The sequence below is a fragment of the Chrysemys picta genome, chromosome 4, assembly GCF_011386835.1.
Source record: "Chrysemys picta bellii isolate R12L10 chromosome 4, ASM1138683v2, whole genome shotgun sequence".
Lineage (NCBI taxonomy): Eukaryota > Metazoa > Chordata > Testudines > Emydidae > Chrysemys > Chrysemys picta.
This window is the reverse complement of record NC_088794.1, coordinates 143,930,595-143,953,080: the sequence shown is the minus strand read 5'-3', so window position 1 is coordinate 143,953,080 and position 22,486 is coordinate 143,930,595. Positions and strand designations below refer to the sequence as shown.

The window sequence follows — 22,486 nt, the reverse complement described above, 5'->3', positions numbered from 1 at the left end:
ATCCTCAAATATTCCTGTGAGATAGTGCTGTTCTGTCATTCCCAGATGTTTTGCAGATGTGGAGCTGAGGATCAGAGCCAAAGGGGCTTGCCCAAGGTCATGCAGGAAGTGTGGCAGAGTCGGGAATTGAGCCCAAATCTCTGTAGTCCCAAACTAGCACCCTAGCCACTGGCCCATCCTTCTTCACCTTGGGTCTACATAAGCTTGCACAGGTTTAACTAAAGTTGCATTTTTTTAAACTGATTTAAACTGGGGCAAGTTTGCGCATAGACATTCCTATTTCAGTCAAGTCTGATTTATTTTGGTTTGGCTTAAAACCAGATTAGGCTAAACTGACATTCTGAAACCAAAATACGAGTGTCTACACACAACTTTGCACTGATTCAGCTAAATCAGTGTAGTTGTACTAGTGCAAGCTTGGGGGTAGACAAGACCAGTAACTCTAGAGATGAGAAGGTAATTCAGTTTACATATTGATTTTAAACTTTGACACCTCTGAGGCTGTCAGGAGAGGAGCAACTGTTGCTTTTTGGGATCATGACTTTTTGTATTGTGGACATTTGTCCAATAGGAAATGGACAGAGATGCCAACTCAATTGACACATTTCATGTAATCACTCTCAGCTAAGAGCTTTTGGTCATTGTTGACTTGGACCAGGGTTGAATTGGTGTTCTCTAGGATAAATTGATCCTTTAAGGCAGCCATTTTGTTGTCTGTCTCTGAATCACTTCTATTTCTGCTACGTCATTTTTGATTAAAGTGGACGCCATTCCAAATGGGGATGTACTATTGTTTTAGATAATATTTCCAGTGTTATTTTTACATCCCTTTAATACATTGTAACTTTCTGTTTGCATTTTGACCGCCACTGAACATTGAGCAAAGCTATTCAGAGAGCATTGCTAAGAAAATAACCTTCTAGGAAAGCTGGGGCCTACTTCTGACTTAAACAGTATTTTAGTACTAAGGAGAAATAAAAGATCTTGTTTCCTAATAGCTTTGGCAGTGCAACCAAAGACAGCACAAGTTAAAATAATCTCTTCCAGGAAAAAAATGGAACTATTGATGATCACCTTTGAATTGTTGCCATTTTTCAGCTAATTCCTCAGTATACCTAATGTGTTGTGTGAATGGATCCATCCATCAGTCTGTCAACAGCTAGGGTTAAGTGCCATTTTTCTTACAGTCTCAGTGCCTGTGGTGTAGTCTACAAGAGTTATATTTAACAGTAAAACTAAATAACCATTACATCACCTGGCTGTAAAGGGTCATATATTTCCATGCGTAACTCTACATGTGCATACTGAAAGCCGTGAATTGTCAATCATATCCTCTTACAATAGGTATTGAACTTGTACATCAAAATGAGTCACTCGCTTGTTACTGATCTATCTTAGATTACTGTAGGCCTTAGAAATATATCTTCAGTCTTGTGACCTGATTTTATTCGTATAATAGAAACTTGATGTCTATTCCAAGAGCTTAGAAATTATAGTGTTGCCTACTTGACTCACCGTAAAATAGTTAAAGGTCTATCATTATATATCTCTGTATTCAGTGCTTAATAATTTGGCTATAAAAATTAGCCACAGGCTGAAATATGTCATACAAAGTCTCAGCCCAAGCGCAATATTTTACACTAATTAGGTTTCGGACTAGTGTTTTAATTTTGGTGAGATAACTGTGGTCTACAAAGTTAGTTCATGAACTGTAAGCATACTTTTCATAAAGATGCTTAATGTACATGCAGGCTGCACAAGTGTGATAAACTGTATGGATTACATAGCAAATTACTTTTTTTTTTTTTTTTTTCAATTACTGTTCATAGGTTTATATTTATTCACACAGTAAAATGAAACACTTTAATGAAGAAGCCTTTCCAATCTCTCATTCCATTAAGAGGAATAAAGCTCATTAAGTACATAGTGACATGATGAACTGTAACCACTCAGGAGCCACCATTAAGGTCTACCCAAGTTAGAAATCTACAGATCATAAAACTGTTTCCCTCACTTCCATTGAGATTTCTTCTTTCTCCTTTCATCAAGGAAAATTAAAAGGGTATTGTTAATTAGCTTCTGCCTAAAATGTTACCAGCTTTAAAATTATTTTATACTGATGGAAAGCCTGGGGAGTTCTAAATACCAATTTAAAAAACCTCACATTGAACAACTTAAAAAAACCCTCATTACCCCACCACACTGTACAGAGAGCTCTGATGTTGGTACATACACAAAGAAATAAAAAGAGCCACCACCTTGTTAATCTGAGCTCTACTGAAAACATGAGTGGGTAGAGAGAGAATCATTCACTTCATTATGGAATGTCTCATTGATGAGCCTAGGTACAAACATGAGGTAGTTGGGAGACTGTGGATCTAATTTGGACTTATCAGGGATTCTTTTTCCCCATTAAGGTTTGTTTATGTTTTTATAATCTCAGCAGAACTTCTTGGAGATGCTGCAGATGTTAGTCATGGTCCAATGAGCATGGCTGAATTGGAGTCTCAGCCACTCTTAAACCCTGCTCCTCAAACAGCACAAGCAAATGACAGACTAACATCTCTATCAGAAGATCTTCCAAAGGTAAAGTATGCATAGCATTTGTGCATTGCTTGTAAATGGTTAGGAACTCTGTTGCTGTTCAAAGCAGCTAGATAAAAAGAGCAAGTGCAGGAGGAAAATTTACCTTTAAATTGATGTGGCAGGCAAAGGTACAGTGCAGGAGACTCTTCTAGACCACAGGTCAGCCATGGACACCTCATCCTCCTGCAGTGATATGTTGGCCCACCCTGTGCTAAACCCGTGGTAGCCTAGATAAGGTGATGGATACCTAAGATAGATAGATAGTACAAGCTCTAAGATACTAACTAGTTGGCTCCAGAACCCCCAGTAAGTGTTTCTTCTCTGAGCTCATCAGTCACTGCAAATGGGTTTCTCAAGGGACAGGGACTAACTTTGTATCTTGTACGACATTGAGCACTTCGCAAACAATATCTGTGGGGGTCCACCTGAAGTGGATGTCTTAGCTCTAAGCAATAAAGCAGGGATTTTACAAGAACAAGTTACTCCTTACCTTTCCTTCTTTTAGTCCTGGGGGCAAGATATCGCTACTGCTTTTCCTCCGTGTCCTCTGGAGAGACTCTCTGCTGACTAAAGTGTATGAGCCTGAGCTGCAGCCAAAATCAAGGAAATTCTATTATTATTTTATAGTTATAGTGCAGTAGCATCCAAAGGCCCCAAGCAGAATTGGGTCTCAAATACATATGAAGACATGGCCCCATGAAGTCTCAGTGAATGCTTTTATTCAACTATTACATGAACAATGTAATTGATAAACTGGATTTAGCATTTTTCTCAGCTAATTCTTAAACTCTGTATGTTTTCATGTTTCTTTGCAATCTACTTCCTACCGTGCTAAGCATTTCTTATGGACAGTCCTTTTATCTAACAGGATGGCTCTGTGCCACAGTCCCTGCCCCAAAGAGCTTACAATAAAAATAGACAAACAACATATGAAGGGCGTTGGTAGAGGGGATGTAACTTTGTATATACATTGCATTTTTTGTTATAAGAGTGAACTATCCTGATCTGTCTGTCCTTCAGTCTAGTCATTCACTGATTTATCTAAGTGTTGTGGCAGAGATGGGCCTTGAGGAGGATTCCAGGAAGTGGTCTTAAAGACTACTTCACTCTGTACCGGGTTTTCAATTTAGAGAAAGCAGCTGAATTTTTTTTCCTCCAAGAACCTTCAATTCCTGTAAACAGGAGAAAGAGGAAGTTCCTTGTTGCAGAGAAATGAGACAAAGGAACCCCTGACAAGTTGTTCCTGTCACATCCTTTGATTAAAAATTGAGGGCCCCCGTGTCTTCAGCTGTAAATGGGGCATGCTCATCTCTACTGACTACATGGGAATCACATCAGAGAACAGCTTGCCATGCTGTTTGTTGTCAAAGAAAATAAATAGTTACAAAAGGCAAATTAGGGTTGAATTCTTTGAAAATTGAAATGGAGACCAAGAAGTTATGAATCTTTTCGCAATTCTGAGTGCTAAGTAAATAGTTCTTAAAACTGCATTTGTTTTTATTGTATTTTTAATAAAAATCAGAATTATAACATGGTTTTAATAACTGATATACAGAAGCAGAGCCAGAAGGTCGTGCAAGTTGAACCAGTACAATCCCGAGTCATTCGTGTGAGAAATAAATCTGAAGTAACACAGCAGCAAGGTAAATCCATGTCTTTAAGCATCTATTCTGATATTAAAGTACAGGCACTGAAATCTACCACTCTGTTTTGCTCTTCATACACTTTTACTGTACATTTCTATATTTGATACCTATTTTTATCACAACTGAGTCCAAACAGTATCCAGGTGTCTATATACATATATAGGTCTCTGTGTACACAGTTCTGATCCAGTTTGGATGAGCAAGGTATTGTTGGAATCACTTAGTTCTATAGAGAAACAATCAGAACTCTTTGGATCAAATATTTATTTCTTACTTTAATGTTTCTTAGCCAAGAGCTTTACAATATGCAAATAGTTTTAGTTTACTGAACTGTGTTAGTCCCAGTCGCCACCAAAAATGTTGTTGTTATAGCAGCAGAGCATATGCTGTTGCTCAAGAGAGGATGAAGCAAAGTTAAGGTCAGGGGAAGATGAAGAGAACAGAGCAGTACCAGTTATGCCTGTTCTGAGACAGTGCCAGCTAATATATAATACAGAATTATTCTTACCCAATATAAAGTGCTATATCATCTATGGATAAATGTGCTATAGAAGAGATCATTTTGATTATGATTGATAAAAGTATTATGTAAATGTATTTCAGATATACTATGGGTCAACCTGATATTTAGCTAACATGCTATGGGCAGATTATTGCTATATTTTTTACTGAGACAAATAATGTGTTTTACAACTGGATTAGACATAAAAATAAGGCAAAACCAAAAATTAAATGCAAACACTTTTGTACATGCAAGTCTTAAGGGTTCACAGTTAAATTTGGCATCCATGTTGGTTTTTTTTTTAAATTTAACTTTGCTGTAGCAATGTTAATTAAGACACGTAGCAATTATAATAATTAAAGATACTCTTATGTACAATATGTCCAAAATTAACGTTGCTGTAGGTACCTTAATTTCTGCATTCATTATTTTTAAAATTTTAACTGAAATCTCAACACTGTATTAACAAATACCTTTTGCATTTAATATTTACAAATGTGTAATCAAGTTATGCAACTTACTAAGATATTTGCCTCAATTTTTTTACAGAAGTTTGAAACAGCCTCTGTAAATCATCCTCTTTGAAGAGCCCTGTGCCTACAATTAACCTCCTCATATTCATAGGACTTGGGGTTAAATCCATAACAGTGGGCTTAAAAAGATAGTTATGAATGATCTAAAACATTGCTACTGTGCATACATGATAGGAAAGCTCATTAAATCTGAGTGTTTGTGCTTTTGAGAAATGTGCTGTGCATGTGAGCATTGTGTCCTAAGTGTACATTTGGCAAAGTATGCGTTGGCGGTTTAAGCACACATTCTACTTTAAGTCAGCTAACTAGGGACTTTTTTAGCCCTTTCCATTTAAAAATGCAGAAAACTAAAGGACTAAAACCCATGTGGAATCTAGAGAAGGATGGTATAACTAGTGTATTTTTCCCTGATTTTCACAAAACTCAAAATGTCTTAAGGATTTTGCTCACATTATAAATAAATAAATAAATAAATCGCCTTTTGACCAGAGACCAAATGGAAAGTCTCAATGCGAGAGTCTCAGAATGTGAATTTTGCAATAAGTTATGGATGAGCACATAAAAATGGAGGAGGGGAGTTGTCTGGCATCCTTTCTCCTCCAAGCCCCTCCCTGCAACCAGAGCCACCCGGTCTTTCTGCTCTCATGTCCCCAAATCAGACAACAGGCCTATTGCTCCTCTAGCAGTGGTAGGAGTCTCTTCAAATTGAGCCCTTAGGAGAGGGAGCAGAAGGAAGGGGCACTTCTGTTAACACACACACAGTGTCACGGTGTTTTTTTGTGTTTCTGCTTCTGCTCCAAATATTAGCAAAGTAGCATCCTCAGCCCTTGCTTTCCCCCAGGAAGTTGATGAAGGCTGGAAATGGGAAATACAGTTTTTAAAGTCCTAATTTTTTCTTTTAAAATTCAAAATAAAATATTTTGCTCTGTGAAATCTTTTTTATTTTTATTTTTTTTTAATGTAGTTGGACAGAACAAAGGGCATGCCCCCGCACCAGTATCTCTGTGTTCCTATCTGTACGTTTGACCACAAGATGGCAGAAGTCAGTTTTCTTTAGGAAGAAAAAAAGTTATTCACCAGTATAATTTAAATATTATTCTGTGTATGCATGTTTAATAATCCAATAAAAATCAAAAGGGTTACAAACTTAAACTGTTTGTCACCTTAAAGCCGAAGCTTTGTCGACATCAGCTTTATGGTACCGAACCATCATAGTCAATGCAGAAGTTAAGTACAAAGGATCCAAATTGGCGCGAATCTTTGGAAAGGGGAAATGAAGGCCTGGAAAGCTATAAACATATATGGGTTTAAATAAATACAGCATTTAAAAACCAAGCACAGCTGTTCCTTTATAGGTGAACACATCCTGCTTATTAAATGTCAGTGTTAAGTGAATGCCTTTGCCAGAATTAGGAGGAACAATGATTTTTTGCATAAACATGTAGGAACGTTGCAGTTATTTTTGTATACCTTCTAGGAAGAGTGAGTGGGTTTTTAGCAGAACTCAGAAAAATCATAGCCCTGAAGCAGCTGAGGTTGGCTGGGGAGAAGAAAGAAAACAGTTTGGAGTTAAATTTGTTAATGAAAAGCTTTTTGTTTTATTTAATAGATAGACAGAAGAGAGATTAGATTCTTCTTTGGAATTTAATAATAAATGTATTTCTAATATAGCCTTCTTTTGTTGTTTAAGAATCTTTTGCAGTCCACATGGAACATGTGTTTTCTTTAACTAGAGAAACTATGTAAAAATTGATAGGTTTCTTCTAATGAAAGTTGAAGTTCAGTAGGGCTATTACAAATCTACAAAGTCAAGTCTGAAAGAATAATGCCTCCTGGAAGTTAATAGCTGAAAATAAAGCTTGAATGTATCATTAATTTAAAATATGTATGTTCTCTAGACATTATGGAGACAGTGGTTGAAAAAATACACACGCTTTATATATATATATCCGTTAATCTTTCTATCATTCTCTACAGATGTTTCCATAAATGTAATATGTTAATATATATTTTCACAAGCCACAACAATTGCTTCCAGAATACAAGAATTTTTAAGGCTTCCTTTAACAGAACCCTGAATTCTTAAATTGAATTAAATCCAGAAACAGGTGTCATGCTTGGATGTAATTCTTTTAATCTTTATCACTTACAGCTGAAGAACAAGAGTTAGATGCATCAGCATTTTAAATATTTTCTATAGCAGAAGTTCTCAAAATGTGGCCCACAAACCACGTTTTGGTGGTCAGTGGAAGACTTTTCTCATGGTAGTAACTCCTCCTCCTCCCTATTTCCAGCTAGTAAATTGTATTCATAGCTATAAATACATGGAAAAATTGTGAAAGTATGTAATTGCTGTGATTTCCACATGGATGTTGTGCACTTTTAAATGGGAACAGGTGGTCTGTGCAGTGGTGAATGGGAGGACAAGTGGTCCTCAAGACAGTCTATGAATTGCTTACATAACCCCTGTTCCACAATGAGTATGGGATCTTTCTTTCCTCAGGCTTGAATTTCATAATATTTCACAAAATGTATTTCTGTATTGACTATGATGAATGTAACTTAGTTTTGTTACTTTACTGTCATCTCTTCATTAGCCAGAAATTCCTCTGAGTTAGTTTTTCCAAGAACTACTGTGGTATGTGGCAAATCCCTAACATAAATTAGTAGCAAGGGAGATTAGGATAAAGGCTAGAATTATTCCTTTTTTATTTTCCTTGGATATGGAACTGCTTTGGTCAAACTCTGTACAACTATTTATCTGAAAGTTTAGATTTTCTTTAATGTCCTTCTCGTTCTTTTTTGGGCTGGATTTCACTGGAGACTTTCACTAAAGATTTCTATAGTCACCCTGAAAAATAGTCCAATGAAGCAGGACAGGGTTGTTCTTTCACGCTTTAGAAGTAAGACTAAGAAAACTTCTATTTCTACCTGACAACATAGGCTATCAGAATAGTTCAATAACCCACACTACATTTTCAGTTTCTTGGTCTATTTGCTGAGACACAACACTGGAAGTTGAAGTTATGAAATTGACCAGCTACAATTAAGGCAGTTTGTAGCCAATTTTATTTCAAGTAGAACTTCACATAATTTTTCTTGTTTATCCCTGCTCTGTTCTGTTCTATTTAAGTTCTTATACTGCACCCGTCAGTGATATCAGGATGCTAATCAGCAATATACAGCTAATATTTCTCCAACTTGTGATCTCCTTCACAGATCACATATTATGGTAGAGATTTTAAATGTACATAAGTCAGGAAACACAAAGCTGATTCCCAAAGCAACTATAATAAAACTCTGCCCCTTTGCCCACAGGTAGTCATTTGTTTAACACTAGGTGGTGTAAAAGCATAAAAGTTACTATGTGGTTGAGTTACAGTTGCTTTGGGAACAATAACTTTGAATTTCCTGACTTTTGTACAATTAAAATGTCAGTCATAGCCTGGCATTAACATTGTTTTATTCCATTCAGTTGCTTGGCTTACTTTTCAGGCATGAGAATAACTTGTGCTCCCTCACATATTAATTTGAATGTGGAATAACTGAAATACACACTGATGTGTATTCTGCTGATAGGAAGTGGGAGGAAAAGGATGAGCAGCAGGGACTGCAGTGGGCAGGTAAGGCCTTGTAGGTCCCGCCTCGGGGCCCCAGCTTAGGAAAGATGCTCCCACCAACTGTCATCCCCCTCCCACAGGAGATTAAGCAGTAGGCACTGCCAGTGACTGCAGGGAGCATGTGAGGTCATTTGGATTTCCATCCTAGGGAGTCCCACTACGTTCAGACACTTCCATGTGGGCAAATCGCCCTTGTGTGACACCTTGTATAATAATGTTGATGTTTTAGGAAATCTGAGTATTTTAAAAAATGAATTCCAAGTCATCCAATATTGAATTAAAAAACCAAACAAAAAAACACTTTTATTCAAATGCAAAAGAAACATCTGAAAAAATATGAGCAATAGAAGAACATGCAGCCCTACATTCCCCTATCTGTACTTGTTTTGATAGTTCAAAATCAGCTAAAAATTGACCAAACTTTCCAAAAATTGTCCCTTCTGAAAAAACAAGCATAAAGAACAGTCAGCTCAAGGTGATATTCTTAGAAAATGTAAAAGTGCTTTAAAACAGTATAGGTGCTCTCAGGGCCAGTGCCCTCTCAACCATCACTGATGTGCTGTTAGCACAACACTTAGTGTTCATACTGCTGCCCCAAGAACCCCAGAAATAATTTTAAGATCTACAAGACAAACTGGAAGTGTCTCTAAAAGGGGTGGGAGAAGGAGCGTTTGTAACATCACAGTATCTCGCATCATAAACTACAATGCAATGATATTGAAAAGGCTTTTTCTTAAAATATTGGGGTGAATGTTACGGATGATTCCTGGCATTCTGCAAGCCATTGCTGTGGGAGCTGGGACAAATAAATCATTGATAGTAGCAGCAACCCCCCACTACCCCTTCCCCATACTTCCTTGGCATGTATTTTCTGGGATGTATTTTCAAACATTATGGGGCTGTGCATGTATCTCTTTTATTTTTTCCCTAGTAAGGTAGGTTTTTCATTTACAGTAACTTCAGTAGAACATTTCCATGCCTGTTTGGTTGACCCTTCATTTACCATATTTCATTAGGATTAGATAGTTCTCACAACAGCCCTGCTTCATTTCTTGTACTCAGAGACTTCTCTGCCTCAGTCTGTTTTCCTGGTATTTTTTCTTAAGCCCCGTGTATCCAGAAGAGAGACTCCAGTACGAACATAGATTATTTGGGATGGTTGAAGAATGCACAGCTGCAATCTGAGAACACTTATTTTGGACAGTCTTCCACTTTTATTGTAGTTTATGTCCCTAAATGTGCATGGGTCAGGGAACTTCCAAGCAGGATTCTAATTAAGTGAATAGTTGTCTACATCTCACTGCACTTATGTGCTTTGATATATTTAGTTGGAAGGTTCTGGATAAGAACAAAGTAGTATTATTGCTCCCTCTGGCACTCCTTGTCCTACCAGGCACTGTGCACATGAGGCAACAGAGCAAGCAAATCCCTGTCCCTAGTAACTACTCTTAACCACTTGGAGCTAGTTCCAAACGTGTAATTAAGATTACCATCCATACTCCTAAAACAATTTTTATTTATTTTGGGGGGAGCCATTTTTAGGGTGCTTAGTTTCTGCTTGGGTCAGTGATAGCTTACTTTTATCTTCTCCCTCCACCTGTCTCCTCTTCACCCCCAGAGGAGTTGAGCGGTCCAGATGGAATTTTACTTAGCTTCTTTTTGGACCTCAGCTTATCCCTCTTTGAGAGTTTGAGCACCCCAAGTGGCTCTGTGCCTGCAGAACTTTTGAGCTCCTTGTACTTTGAGTAAGTGTTGGATGACCCACAAAGGCACTTGTGCACCACAGGTGGGACTTGATCCTGCAGCTCCTTGGCCCCACAGTGAATGACAGACAAACTCTTGGGTCTTCTGGATACTAACCTCACTCCCCTCTAGTCAGTCCAAAATTTGTTTGCCAAAATCATCTTTCTCACAGTGTATGTGGGATTCTTAAATATGCTAGCATCTGACTAAAGCAGCTTTGTGTTGTTGTTGTGATTTGCATGCACTTTTGGGAACTTACAGTAATTGCTGTTGCCTTCATTGTAAAGAGAGGGGAAAAAACAAAACAAAAAACCCTAGATGGGCACTGATCCCACTGGCACTGATCCTGAGTAATTCTGAATAAAAGCAGATGGTAGCAAGCTGGAGCGGCTGACCTGCTTTCCCCTTTCATGCATACATCGCTTACATAAAGGGGGGGGGACACACAATTAATTGGCTTGGGCAAGCCACTTACCGGACAGACTCCCCATGTATTTAATGCTTACATCAGCCTGAGAGTTGTTTCCAGTTACTTTTCCCTACAGAGAAGAACTTTCTCACAATATCGCTTCCAACTCTGTGCCCATGGTTTTAAAAGAGAATTGACATGCATCAAATAAAATAAACTGCCCTTAACTATTCTTTGACCTGTGTTACTCAAAAGGTCAGGCTAGAGGATCATAAAGGTCCCTTCTGGGCTTAATTCTCATTTATTCTAAGGCCTCTTTACACCATTCTGAGCTTTACACCAATTTTAAGGCCCCCTTATAATGGCAGGGCGTTAGACTCATAGGGCTGGATTCTCATTTAACCATGTCGCTATTCCTTTGGGTTACTAAAAAAGTAGACTGAAAAGTAAATTGAGACTCTTGATTGGTATACCAGTTAGCTACAAGAGAGTGTGCGTTAATAGGTTCTTGGCACACGCTGTGCATGTGTTGTGAGGCACAAAGTTGTCCAAATGAGATGTGCATCAGCATTCTACAGAGTGCATGTCCTCGCTTGACTTATTGCTATCAGAGTATTTAAAACTAGTTTAAAATCAAGTTTTAGGGAAGATTATTATTTATAAACAAACATTTATATTGGAATAGTACCCAAAGACCCCAGTGTGTACATTGTGTGTACACCCACACATAGAGCTCTCAAGAGCTTGCAAACCTTCAGCTATGAAGAGATGGTTCATGGTAGAGTGATAAAAGAAAATGGTGGGGAAAACCTTATTTTCGCCATATTGTTTGGTCTGGGTTGTGGGGGAAAGCAGTGTTTGCTCTTTATAGTTCAGCGGCTAGAGAAACTCCAATATCTAGCTGTGAAATGAGTTACTTCTGCTTTCCTCTGCAGTGTATCTGGCTGTCCCTAGAGAGAGAAAGCTGGGCATCTTTTAGCTTTACTCTACTTAAGACAGCCCCTAAACAACTCCCAAATCAACCCACCAAATCAAAATGAAAACTTTAAAGGAGTCCAGCTGGCTGTAAGTGAGGTGGGTTGGTGGGAGAGAAGTGGGGTGACCAGGCATGTTGGTACAGGTAGCATAACCTGGCTGATGAGACAGCTGCATTCTGGCTGCCTTTGCAGCTAAAACCTACAATATTTACAATGGGGAAAGTATATTTACCTATTATGCCTCCCTAACCCATTAAACATAATTGGCTTTTTAAAAAACTTCTTGGTGATAAGTTTCTGTGTCCCTGCACTGGTGGTAGTTGGCGCACAGCTATGACATGACTAGAAAGACTAAACTAGCCGATTGGGACATGTATTTGAACAGTTGGCTTCATAGACATATTTGAACATACCTGTGCCAGGATATTCTGTTGCAAAAGGGCTAAACTTAAAGACGTCCTTGCTGTGCCCATACACTTCAGTTAGTGTTTTATCTGTGGATTTATTTATTTGTTTATTGGCCTCGCTTCCCTGAGATTAGCCAGTGTTCCCATTTCATGCTGTGTGCAGAGCTTAGGTTTTCTGTAGCAGATTTGACATTTGAATGTTGAATGCACCAGATGATCGCAATAAATTGTTACAAAGACTAGCCAATATGCAAAAATACTTACGTCTCTTCCTTGCTCCCATTTGTCACATTTCTCAAAACTCTCTGCTCCTGGTAAATTTTCATGTAAGGTAACAATGTAAGGTGAATGTTATCCAGGATATCTTTCAAGTTAAGGGAACTGTGTAATTCAGACTGCAGCTCTGTCCATTAGCGATTTGTGGTGGTGTCAATAAAATAGTCTGCCAACGCTTCCTTTTCTCTAAAAATATTATAAGAACTGATCGCTAAAGAGCATAGCAGGCATGCGTGAGCTGTTGCTTGTTTCCCGATGTACAAATAGGATTACATTTTGTAGCAAAGTCTGATCACGCATGCGAGTGTAAAAACTGATTATGCGTTTTTTTTCTTTAACAAAATTGGAATTTTGAAAGCAGAATATAAGAAAATAATTTTCATCTCAAACACATATTAGGTCAAAACTGCCTTTTGCTGTACTCATTAACAAGTAGAAAATATTATATTAAATGGTGAAGAGGGCTTAAACCCTGAAGCTTTGTCCACTACTGTGTTCTGTTACTTATGAATTTTGCCATTTAGAATAAAATAATTAGGAGTTCATATGGAAAAGCTAATAGACAATAATCTATTGTCACTTAGGGCACTGTTCTGGTTTTGTTTTTTAATCTTTAATCATGGTGTATTGCTTTAAAGCAGCAGCAACTCTTCTGCATAGTTCTGAACAGGCCAGAGAGCTACTGAGGAGGTTACAAAATAGCTTTCCAGTTCTGTAAAATGCAAATTTTCCAGCCTTTGGCTAGGGAAAGGCTCTGGCTCTCCTTTGTGTGTGGCATTACTTTGACATCCTATCAATTTTTATTCTTCGACATCAGACAGGCTTGAGGACTAAGTACAAAATAATAAATCATAAACTGTATATAGAAAACAAAATGAATATTGCACAGGTCATATAGAGTCTGTTAAATTTCAAGACCACAAAATCAAGGTAGTTCAGACTTAATGTTAAAAATGTGGACTGGCCTGGTGACTTCCATCTTAACTAAAGTTGTTACAGAGAGGTAATAATATCGGGGTCTGATATTGTTATCTGATCTTAGGTAATGTACATATTACCAGACAAGGTGGAGTTGCATTACTTTAAGGGCTGCGTGACAGCTGCTTGGTATTTTTTGACAGATGCTTAATTTCCATTATTTTAAGTTGCGCTTTTATACTCACAAGGCTATAATTGTAGGTCTCTCTGAGTTTGTGCTGTTTACTTGACAGGCCATAATGGCCACTGTGATGTAAAGCATAACTATGGAATTTTTAAATGGGAAGTATTTACTAGTTTGAGTTATTGTGTAAATACACAATTATGTTGCTTATTCCTGTACTAGGAGTTGGGCCTAGGGATGTACAAACCACAAGGCTACACAACGCACCCTTGCTACTGAAAATGAGGCTTCCTGGGTGTCAAGCATGTTCAAGGAGCTTCCTGTGAATTAGGGGGCCTTTGATGCTAGAGAGGGTCAGTCTGTGCCACCCTCTTCGCCAGCTGGGCCTGAGGGTGCTGTCATTGCCAGAGGTGTTTCCTGCACCGAGAATGTCTGAAGACATTTCTTTGGAGCCAATGCCTTGCAGCCTGTGGCTCTGCTGGTGCGATCAGGCGTGGGTTCTGAGGAACTCTCAGTTCCTCTTTCCTCTTCTCTTAAACATGAGGCTGGAAGAAGGAGCAGTTCTGAGGTGCTCTTCTCTTCTGGTGGGTGGCTCAGTAGAAATGGCATTCCGAAGGGACCCATTTCAAAGTTGTTCAGCTTACACACACAAATGTGTTCTGACTGGCAGGTCTGCAGGCTCACCGTAGGAGCTGAGTGTCAAATAGTGATTCTGCAGGCCAGATTTTGCTCTCTGCTACACCTGTGGCAACTCCACTTCTTCATGTGGGTTTGTTAGCATTTGGCCCTGCTTTTGGAAATTAGTTAACCATTATGCTGATAAGATGCATGAGCCAGAATGGAATCCGCTCATTACTCCTTTGCGGTGTTGGCTCTGCGGTGCTGATAGGTGCACCAAGTTACCTTTGTCACTCAAGTGAGCAGATATGAATGTGAATGTGTTCAGAGAGAAGTTCAAATAAGTCAGAAGGTGCCATTTTAGTCACTTTTTTGTAAAGTAGAACCACATTTGCAGACTAAACTACCTAACAATTAAAAGCTGGGAATGAATTGACAAGACAATTCACTGTTGCATCCTTCATTAACCCAGTAGACAGTGAAGCTTCTGTGTTAGGACTCTATTTTTCTTTGTTAAATATTTTGTGAAAAAATGAACTGAGTCGTAACCCACCCAGTGGCCTAGCTGTGGCATTCTGGGCTGTTACATGGGGACCATAAATTCAATTTTTATACCTGGCCTTTTTATTGCATCAGTCTGTGTGGAATGGAAGCACTTGTGGAGCAGAGCAGACTTCTTCTCATCTCTCATCAGTGATCCCTAAAGTAGACTAGGTAGCAGAGTGGATTTGTTCCTTAAGAGTATACCGTTTTGGTCTCAAAGGATAGCTGCTGTGCAGAGGCTTCAGGGTCGATGCTTTAAAATACGCAGTAGGGAAAAATTGTGGGGACCTTTTTAGTCTGAGTCTAGTTTTGCAGGAGGCCTTTACAGGTCTGACTTATTGTGCATTCTCAATAAGTTATTTGTAATAAAAAAACCTTTGCATATGTCACTTTTATATTTCCTGCAATAAAACTGCAAGAGTAATTAAGATTTTGGATTATAATATTTTGCAAGCTTGTTGCTAAAAATGAAGTTTTATGAGTTATGACCTATAGAAATAGCCAGTTTATTTTTATTTTAGAATTATAAATTACTCCCAAACCAGCTTTTTATACCTATCTCCTAGAACTGGAAGGGACCCTGAAAGGTCATCGAGTCCAGCCCCCTGCCTTCACTAGCAGGACCAAATACTGATTTTGCCTCAGATCCCTAAGTAGCCCCGTCAAGGATTGAACTCACAACCCTGGGTTTAGCAGGCCAATGCAGCTGTTACATGGTACCATAATCAGTCTGGGTTCACTTTAGATAAAGTCAGGGAAATCTGCACAAAACTAGAATGCATTTTTATATGAATGTATATACTTATCTGGCATGTGATTAGTAGATTTTGTCCATTTTTTAAAAAAAGTATTATTAAAGATTGCCACACTAATATTATATATTTCAGAGCTAGTCGTGGATCTGCCATGGTTTTCTGAAATGTACAAAGCAGTCTGTGGTCTTAACATTCTGCAGGAAACATAAAAATAATATATTCCTTCATTGTCATATAACTTTTTCCTGTTTAAATAGGTGTTGGAAAGCAGAAGTTCTATAAATGAATTTTACAGAAGACTCTGGAGGAAGAGGGGCCTGTAAACTAGACTGAAATTAATGAATATACGAATTAGAAATCAAAACTTTATGTTTAGTCTGAGGAGAAACAATTCCTTAAGCCATAACCACATGGCTGTTTCTTGTTTGGATCAACTCTGGTTGATGGTTATTGTCTTCTGTTAATTCTCTGGGGCAGTGGCCTGACTTTGTTGAATGAGCCAATTGTTTTCCTTTGTGTTGCCCATCAAGTAAGTCCCCATCTGGTTTGTATCAGACTGTTTTCACAGCCAACAACTGCTGCCTTTTCTATATCCTGACACTTAAGGGCCTCATGCTATCAAAGCATTACTGTGATAGCCTGTCTGGCTGGGTCTATACAGCTGTGCCTTGCAGCTTGAAACTATTACCCAAGTAATGGTAACTTAGAACTTGAACTGACTCTTATTCCCATTGGTGTCGTGTGTACAGTGAACAGAATACATTTTTGCTGAACTCTGTATTCAACAAAAATTCTTTAAAGCTTTTCTTTAGTTTTTTGTCATGGTCTAGTTTTTATTTTGTAACAGCTTCCTGTATCTGAGAGATCACTGTGTATTCTTTTCAAAAACTAATGTATATGAAATGAGTAATGTTTAGTGACAGCATAGCTGTCCTCGCTTAATTTTGTTTAAATTCATTTGCTATGGTATACCTTACATTAAAGCCTGATAAGTGAAAATAAAACAAGCAAATGCTTCTTAACTAGGATTTTTCTTTATCAGATTTAGAATAGATTTCCTGTTGAGACAAGGGGCTTTTTTTGCTCAACAAACACAGATCATGTGAACAATGTCATCAACTCTAGCTAGCGTTGAATCTACCTCACTTTTAATTTTTTTAAAATTGTCATCTAAAACAACAGAACAGTACAGAATATTGAATTCTGCAATAGTATATTAATTTTGTGTCTTTTAATAAAAGAGGGAAGGATCAGACCCTTTGTACTGTAATTTGTGCAATAAAACTATTCTTTATATTACAGAAGCACTCACAGGCGCCAACCACTATGAGGGCCCTACTGTGCTAAGTGCTGTACAAACACATAGTAAGAGACCGTCCCCACCCCCAAAGAGTTTACAGTCTAAATAAACAAGACAGGCAGGGGGTATGAAAAAGGGAATAGAATTACCTTTGATAGTTCAGCACTGAGGAACGCAAAGATTAATTAACTTGCCCAAGGTCACACAGTGAGTCTTTGTCAGAGTCAGGAACTCAACCCAAATCTTCTGAATCCCAGTTCATTGCCCTAAATAAATTTGTTTTTCTCTCGCTCACACACTCATGCACACACGCCCATGATTTGAAAACATTTTCTGGAATCAATTCTCTCCCCTGTATGTACTTATATATATTTTATATGCCTGCCTATGTATGGTTTTAAATCAATTCTCTCCCATATATAAAATACACACACACACACACACACTCTCTCTCTCTCTCTCTCTGGACCCCCACTAGAATGTGCGTCTATATAGCGTGAATTCGCATATAACGCGTTCACAGCCATGGATCCAAAATTTAATTACTTTAATTGCAATTCATTTTAACGCGGTCCCTGCTAGAACGCGGTCCTGTGTTCTAGCGAGGGTCTGGGGAGTGTGTGTGTGTGTATCCGCACTTATATATTTAGTTCTATTTTTATTTAAATTTACAATGTGAGTTATATAGATATAACTCCTACACATTCAGAAGTGAAGAAACTCCTTAAAGATTACCTGAATCTAAGTTATGAAAAGTGTGTGTGTGTGTGTGTGTGTGTGTGTAAATATGAGAGAGAGAGAGAGAGAGAGAGAGAGAGAGAGAGAGAGAAAATTGATTCCAGAAGATGTTTTAAAACTTAGTAATGTAAGCACATCTCTATCAATGACATATAATTCTTTTTTTAGTAACAAAATGGAAATGCCTTATTTTGCCTAACTTAAAACTATTCCTTGTTTTATGCCACTTAACAATTTAGGTTCCATGTTGTATGGTAAGCAGATGACACGCTAAACTAACTAAATTAGATCTCAGTTCTCTGATTACTCACTGCGTAAAGTTAAATATAAAATGTTTGCAGGGTCAGGGCCATAGTTGCCATTTTTGTGGATGCTTGTTATATTGTGCAAGTTCTTTTGAATTTTAGGGATATTCCAACTGCAGCTTTCTAGATAATATTTTTGTCTTTGGTCTTTGGTGCTACTACTTGCTGGCATACATGAAATGAGACTGTTGGAGTCAGCATCATTTTAAAGCATTGAAGTGTATATTATATCGCCACCAAATATGCAGGACTTGAAAAATTCACTCTCACAGTTTTCCTTAGTGAGCTTAAGCCACCAATTTCACCAGAATTTAAGCTTTCATTAAAAAAAAAAAAAAGTTCATACCTTTAGCCTTCAAGGACAATATCCCAAATAAGAACAGAGTATAAATCAATGCAGTGTTGTCTTCCTGAGTATGTAGCCAGACAGCTTTGCTACTCATAGTTTTTCACAGAGTAACTACTGATATTAGCAAATCTTGTCAGTTTCGCCTCTGCTATTCAGAAATCTGAGAATAGTAGTGAAACTGTCAAGTCATGTTCATTTCACAGTGTTGCCTCTCATAGCAGCTAGAAGACTTGGAGACATGGGCATAGATTTTAGTTGGGGAAATATATGTAAGAGGAAGTTTAAAGAGATACTTCAGTGTAGTAAAAGGTAGAAGAACTCCAGGTGAGATAGTGGTATCAAGTGATGTATTTAAGCAACAGTAGATTTATACAGTTTCTAAATTATTAAATTCTATGGCTATTAGTCAATTTTGTACTAATGAGAATTTTTGCTGGTCATTTTCCTCCCTTCTCTTCAGACTGGCTGTGAATATTTTGCAGAGAGGAGTGTTTGCCATTTTCTGGCATACATAGTTAATAAAGTTTTACATTTTGCAAAGCTCTCAAATTATACAAGATAAGGATGGCAGATTTGCCAGCAAACCTCTCTGTGCCTCTGGTCCTAGGCTACTGTCTAAGATGCTGTAAAGGCAGGATTACCTCCTGTCTTTCCATTAGGTGATTTCTTCAAATCAAAGCTTATGGGGATCTTTGGCAGAGCAGCAGAAGGAAGCTTACATTGCAAATGCCTGCGCTACAGTTGGCCTATAAATAGATGGTTCACATTTTTCTATCTTTTTTTATTGGTGCTTACTAGTAAAGGTTCCTGCAGTGGGTTTTCAAACGTGATAAACAGAAATATGGAGTCGCCTCTTTAAAATATCCTACACTTGCTAATTGCAAATATATTTTTTTTAAGTTAACTGATGTCTGGTTGGAATGTGCACACACAGAGTTGATGTCTGTGTTGCGCCATAGTACGTACTATGGGGTGTGAACTGCAAAGTGTACCGAATTGTTGCACTCTAACTGCCCCATGTATATGCTGCTGGTGCAAATTATAAGATGCTTAGTGATTGTTAACGTAGTTCTCTTTTCAGCAGCAGGACTAAGTTAACACAAACTAGGTACCTTGTAGTTCGCACCAGCAGCATCTACGCTGGGCAGTTAGAGCACTGCATGCTAGTGCCTGCTGCAGTTCTCACCCTTGCAGTCTGAACTACAGGGCTGTGTAGACAAGCCCACAGGCTTTTAACCACTATGGTCTGCTATCTAACAAATCTTCTTAAAGGCGATCATTTTGGCAAGAGTTTGTCAACTTTAGAATTAGAAGTGTTTGTTCTGGGAATATTTATCAAAGAATATAGCACTCAAATGAAATGAAACTACAGTTCTCAGCAAACTGGTGACCTAACGGGTCTTTTTGTTGAAGATCTAGTTGTTTGCTTTTTTCAGAGGAAAACATTTACTCAGTATTTCAGATAAGTGTACTGTCTTGGAGTAGTGTATGCATTAAAATTATGTAATTACATTGCAAATATGGATATTTTAAAATGGTGAGTATTTGTAGTTGAAATACTTTAATCTGATTCTTGACCAAATATTTCCACATGGAAATTTTTAGAATTTTGGAAGAGTCAACGTAAAGTATTTAAAAACAAGACATGGATTATGTGGGTATTCGAGTATTAAAAATGTTGGTACTCGGTCTCTGGCCATTTACAGAAACTTATGTTAATTTATATTCAGAATCTTACTTTTAGTGCATTTGATACACATTTGGATTTTTTTCGGTTTGTTTTACGAAGTTAGTTACATGTGAAAAGTAGCTATTAGACGGCCCTGGTGACTGACGTTATCTGTCCGAAGAACAGGACGGCTTGGACAGCTGGAGTGCAAGCTTCCCAATGCACAAGCCTCCATACTAACCTGGATGCGGATCAGATTTAAGGGTCAGTGGGTAGTGTCGTCTCCATGCCCCCCAAGTCCTTACCTCCTCTCAGTGGAGACACCTGTTTAGATTTTGTGCATTCATTGTGAAATGGTTCACTTTGTGCTTTGCTTCCAAATGTATTCCTTAAACTTCTTATTGATGCCAGTATTATAATGCTTTCATTGGAACATGAGCCGCCAACAACTTGGAAGCATTAGTGCCTTTCTGCATAAGACTGGTTCTGACTAGAGGAGATGTGGCATCCATCAACTGAAAAATTATCCAGTAAAAGAAAGTATTTTTGAATGATTTTTGCCACTTAATTAAGATAACACTTCTAGCACGTTAAACGCCAACCTTCAGAAAAACAATAGGTGAAATCCTGGCCCAGTTTAAGTCAGTGAGAATTTTGCCATTGACTTTGGTGAGACCACGAGTTCACCCAGTGTCTTTAAATATTATTAAGAGGCTGGCTTGTGCTCTATTACGCTCGCTCCCAGAAGCTTGCCCTCCTAAATTCATAGGAGAATGTTTGAGTCCTAATGGAAGTGAGGGATTAATAGTGCTGGATGACGCATGACATTTCGTACGCGGGTGAGTGCATGCTTCCCACGGAGTTCTACACATACATATTCAGTCTTGACCTGCAACACACTGAACCTGTTTCATAAGCAAACGCTTCCAGTCACAGTGAATTGTGTGGTGGCTTAGTAATATGGACAGTTGTGTGCTAAAGCCAGTGCAGGAGCCACCAAACTACAGATAATTTTCACTACGCAAGCCAGGCTAGATTGAGCAAAAGTTCTTAGAAGGCAAAGGACAACCCATTAACGCACTGCACTATATAGCTTTTATTGAAAGAATTCCTTTATTTCTTCAGACAGTTCATTGGTGCCAGTTTTTATGTTAAATGTGTGAACTGCAAGAGTCTGAATGCATTTGAAACACTTTGATTTGGCAGTTCAGTTTTAATTATTCTCCTGATACACTCAGAAATGAAAAAACAAAAATAAGCAACTGTTAAAGCTTAAAAATATGTTTGACCATGAGATTCTACCTGCTACCTCATTATTAAAATACCAGTGCTCTAACCTCAGGCATTGTCAGGATTTAGATACACTGGAGGGAGTATTATTACAATGAATATGTAAAGGCAGGAAGTCTCTCTGGTGCCAGCACTACTGCTATGTTGTAGTGAATGTGCATGTCTGCATAAGCAGGGATGTGCTGACCAATTTCTATAATACTGGTGTTGAGTGGTAATTCCCACAACTAATAATCTGGATGTATGCATGTTTAATACTATCTAAAAGATCTAGGTAGGGGAAATATTTTTAAAAAAATATTTTTGCTGAATTAAAAAAAAAATCCAGAGGGACACTAATATTAAGCATCCCTCAAAGTTCATGACAGTAAAGTTTTGCCATTTCTCGACTAACATTTTTCTGATTCTTATAACTCCACAAGCTCTTTATAAAAGTTGTCTGTCTATAGTGGAGCCAGACAGTTACTGTCCAGCTGGCCATGCTCCTCCTGGTTGACACCTGCCTCTTTTAGTAGAACCAGACAACATAAGTAGTAACTTCACCTGCTATTTTTCATATATTTGAAGTAACTAATATTTTTATAGTAGCTCTTTTCAAATATTCGAAGCCAGATTTTTCCTCCCGACAGGTGTGAGCCAAGTCTCCTTTTTTCTGTTTCTTCTGCTTATTTATTGTACATTGAGGTAGCACCTAGTGTGTGAAGCTTCATTAGGACATTTCCTTGTAGTCCCCCCTTCTTTTGTCTCCTGGGAAAATAGCAGAGACAAGAGGGAAACCCCACTCAAAATGAAGAGATGCTCTGTTTGCGAGACCTTGTTCATGTCCGCCCACTTCAGGGGACAGATTACACATTCTTCTTCGAGTGCGTGCTCATGTCCATTCCATTGTAAGGGTGTGTGCTCAGCAGTTTTTTCTCTCACTGGTATCCGTTGGGGACCGGCTCTGGCACCCTCTGGAATGGCGCGTGTATGCACCAGTATAAGGGGCGCCGCCAGCTCCCCCCTCACTCAGTTCCTTTTTACCACCAGTGATGGTGCTGGAACATCTCCTTGCCTTGGCAAGCTTTCCTTTTCAACTGTGCCTAGTTGAGAATTCCCTTGTATATGGTTCTGAGAAA

At 38.3% G+C, this 22,486-nt stretch overlaps 1 protein-coding gene across 14 annotated transcripts in view; it reads left to right on the top strand.

Annotated features, from left to right (window-relative positions):
• The window catches only part of KIAA0586 (KIAA0586 ortholog), a 112,834-nt gene that overhangs the window by 76,898 nt on the left and 13,450 nt on the right, over positions 1 to 22,486 (top strand). For 10 of the 14 annotated variants that reach the window (XR_010600822.1, XM_065593823.1, XM_008170952.3 and 7 more), the window contains 2 exons: positions 2,444 to 2,586; positions 4,142 to 4,229. Coding sequence is in view for 13 of the 14 variants with exons in the window: in XM_065593823.1 (XP_065449895.1) it covers positions 2,444 to 2,586; positions 4,142 to 4,229 (231 nt within the window). In the remaining variant the exon portion in view is untranslated. Of the gene's footprint in view, positions 1 to 2,443; positions 2,587 to 4,141; positions 4,230 to 5,283; positions 5,307 to 15,974; positions 16,090 to 22,486 lie in introns of those variants that run through there. The other 4 variants (XM_008170954.3, XM_005295537.4, XM_065593827.1 and 1 more) reach the window with 3 other exon arrangements.